Here is a 2105-nt window from a genome sequence, read left to right on the forward strand (position 1 = left end):
TGGAAATGTTAAATATACTAATAAATTTACAATAGGTATCTTTATTTGTAATCTCAATGTGAATTTCTTTCTATTTCTTCTTTGTCCTATTAAAAATATAATTCTCCTTTTAAAAAATGATCTTGTTTTACTGATAGAAACTGTACTCTTTCTGATTAACTATGCACCTCTTTTACACAGTAGCTGTACCAAGGGTAATTGTAACCAATATTTCTGAGAGACTCAACCTTTCAGTAGTGATAAATTAATTGCATTTATAGTGCCATTATAAAAGAAATGGACTGGCTTCAAACTACCTGGGATTCACTACTTGATTCCACCACTTGCTATGTAAACTTGCTGTCACTTTACAATGTCAAATCAGTTTCTTCATCTATAAATGTAAGTTTTCCAAATTATTTCATAAAAATTAATATAGAACTATATATCTAAAATGTTCAAACTGTGCTTACCATTTAGTAAACTTGCAATAACTGTTAGCTATTAATTCCCATTTCCATTATATAGTAATACTGCATTTACACTTTCATACTGACAATTCCTATTTGCTATTCTTATATGGCTTATCATTTTTAATGATAGATTTAAAGGCATTTAAGAACATTTTACAAATTGAAAGTATAAAGAGAAAATGATCTACATTATGGGAATCGGGCTCCCTCATGTTTCTGTTAAAAATAATTTTTAAAATATACAAGATTCACTGCATGTAACTCTGGTCTCTAAAAACAAAAACAAAAACAAACAAACAAACAAACAAAAACCCTCCAAACTTAGCATGAATAATTATGTTGTTGCTAATAATTCCTAGGTGCATTAATGAAAATATAAACCATTGAATTAAAATTTCTTTAACATAATCTTTCATCATCGATTCGTTTGGTAGCAGCAACATTATCTCATGGATTCCCTGTGGGATGGAAACCATACGGCAGTGACAGGCTTCATCCTACTGGGCTTAACTGATGACCTCGTTCTCAAAGTCATCCTCTTCATGATCATCCTGTGTATCTATCTGGTGACTATATCTGTTAACTTCAACATAATCATTCTTATCAGAATCTCTTCTCAGCTCCATCATCCAATGTATTTTTTTCTGAGCCAGCTGGCTTTTGCTGACATATGCCTTTCAACTTCTGTCACACCCAATATGCTTGTAAATTTCTTGGTGGAGAGAAATCCCATCTCCTATCATGGATGCTGCACCCAGCTTGGTTCAGCTGCATTCTTTGGGACAGTGGAGTGCCTCCTTCTGGCTATCATGGCATATGATCGCTTTATGGCAATATACAAACCACTATTTTATTCAACCAAAATGTCCACACAAGTCTGTGTTCAGTTGCTCATAGTGGCTTATGTCAGTAGTTTTCTCAATGCTTCCTCCTTTGTTATTTGCTACCATTTCTTATCCTTCTGTGGACCAAATCGAGTGAATCATTTTTTCTGTGATTTTGCTCCTCTAGTTGAACTCTCCTGTTCTTATAGCAGTATCCCTGCAGTTGTCCCTTCATTTACAGCTGGCTCAATTGTTGTGCTCACAGTGTGTGTCATAATTGTCTCCTACATGTACATCCTCATCACCATCCTGAGGATGCGCTCCAGTGAAGGGCGCCACAAGGCCTTCTCCACCTGCACCGCCCACCTCGCCGCAGTAGGTCTGTACTTTGGGACCATCACATTCATTTACGTGTTGCCCAAGTCCAGCTACTCAACTGATCAGAACAAGATGGTGTCCGTGTTCTATATGGTGGTGATCCCCATGCTGAACCCCATCATCTACAGCCTCCGGAACAATGACATTAAGGGGGCTCTGAAGAAAGTGTTTCTCAAAAAAATAATTTCTTAGTGACGCCTGTTATTTAGTGGGATTTGATATAATATATCATAAATATAATAATGAAAGGAAATTGGAGTGAACAATTACATACCAACAAATTAGACAACCTGGAGTAAGTGGAGGAAATCCTAGAAACATATAATTCCCCAATGCTGAATCAGGTTGAAAATAAAATCTGAACAAATAACCACTAATAAAATCAAATCAGTGATTTAGAAACTCCAACAAGCAAAATTCCTAAACCAGATGGCTTCACAGGTAAATTTCA

General features: G+C 35.7%; 1 protein-coding gene across 1 annotated transcript; it reads left to right on the forward strand.

Moving 5' to 3' along the window:
• Window positions 1-865: 865 nt before the first annotated feature.
• On the forward strand, window positions 866-1846 carry LOC118713279 (olfactory receptor 502-like). The gene has a single exon (XM_036427694.1). It carries the CDS (start codon window positions 902-904, stop codon window positions 1844-1846), a length of 945 nt encoding a protein of 314 aa, XP_036283587.1. The 5' UTR covers window positions 866-901.
• Window positions 1847-2105: the final 259 nt, after the last annotated feature.

This window comes from Pipistrellus kuhlii, unplaced genomic scaffold (assembly GCF_014108245.1).
Source record: "Pipistrellus kuhlii isolate mPipKuh1 unplaced genomic scaffold, mPipKuh1.p scaffold_m20_p_9, whole genome shotgun sequence".
NCBI lineage: Eukaryota > Metazoa > Chordata > Mammalia > Chiroptera > Vespertilionidae > Pipistrellus > Pipistrellus kuhlii.

Bases quoted from the DNA above. Each gene is read 5' to 3' on its own strand.
- LOC118713279 (XM_036427694.1), top strand. From the start codon at position 902: ATGGATTCCCTGTGGGATGGAAACCATACGGCAGTGACAGGCTTCATC.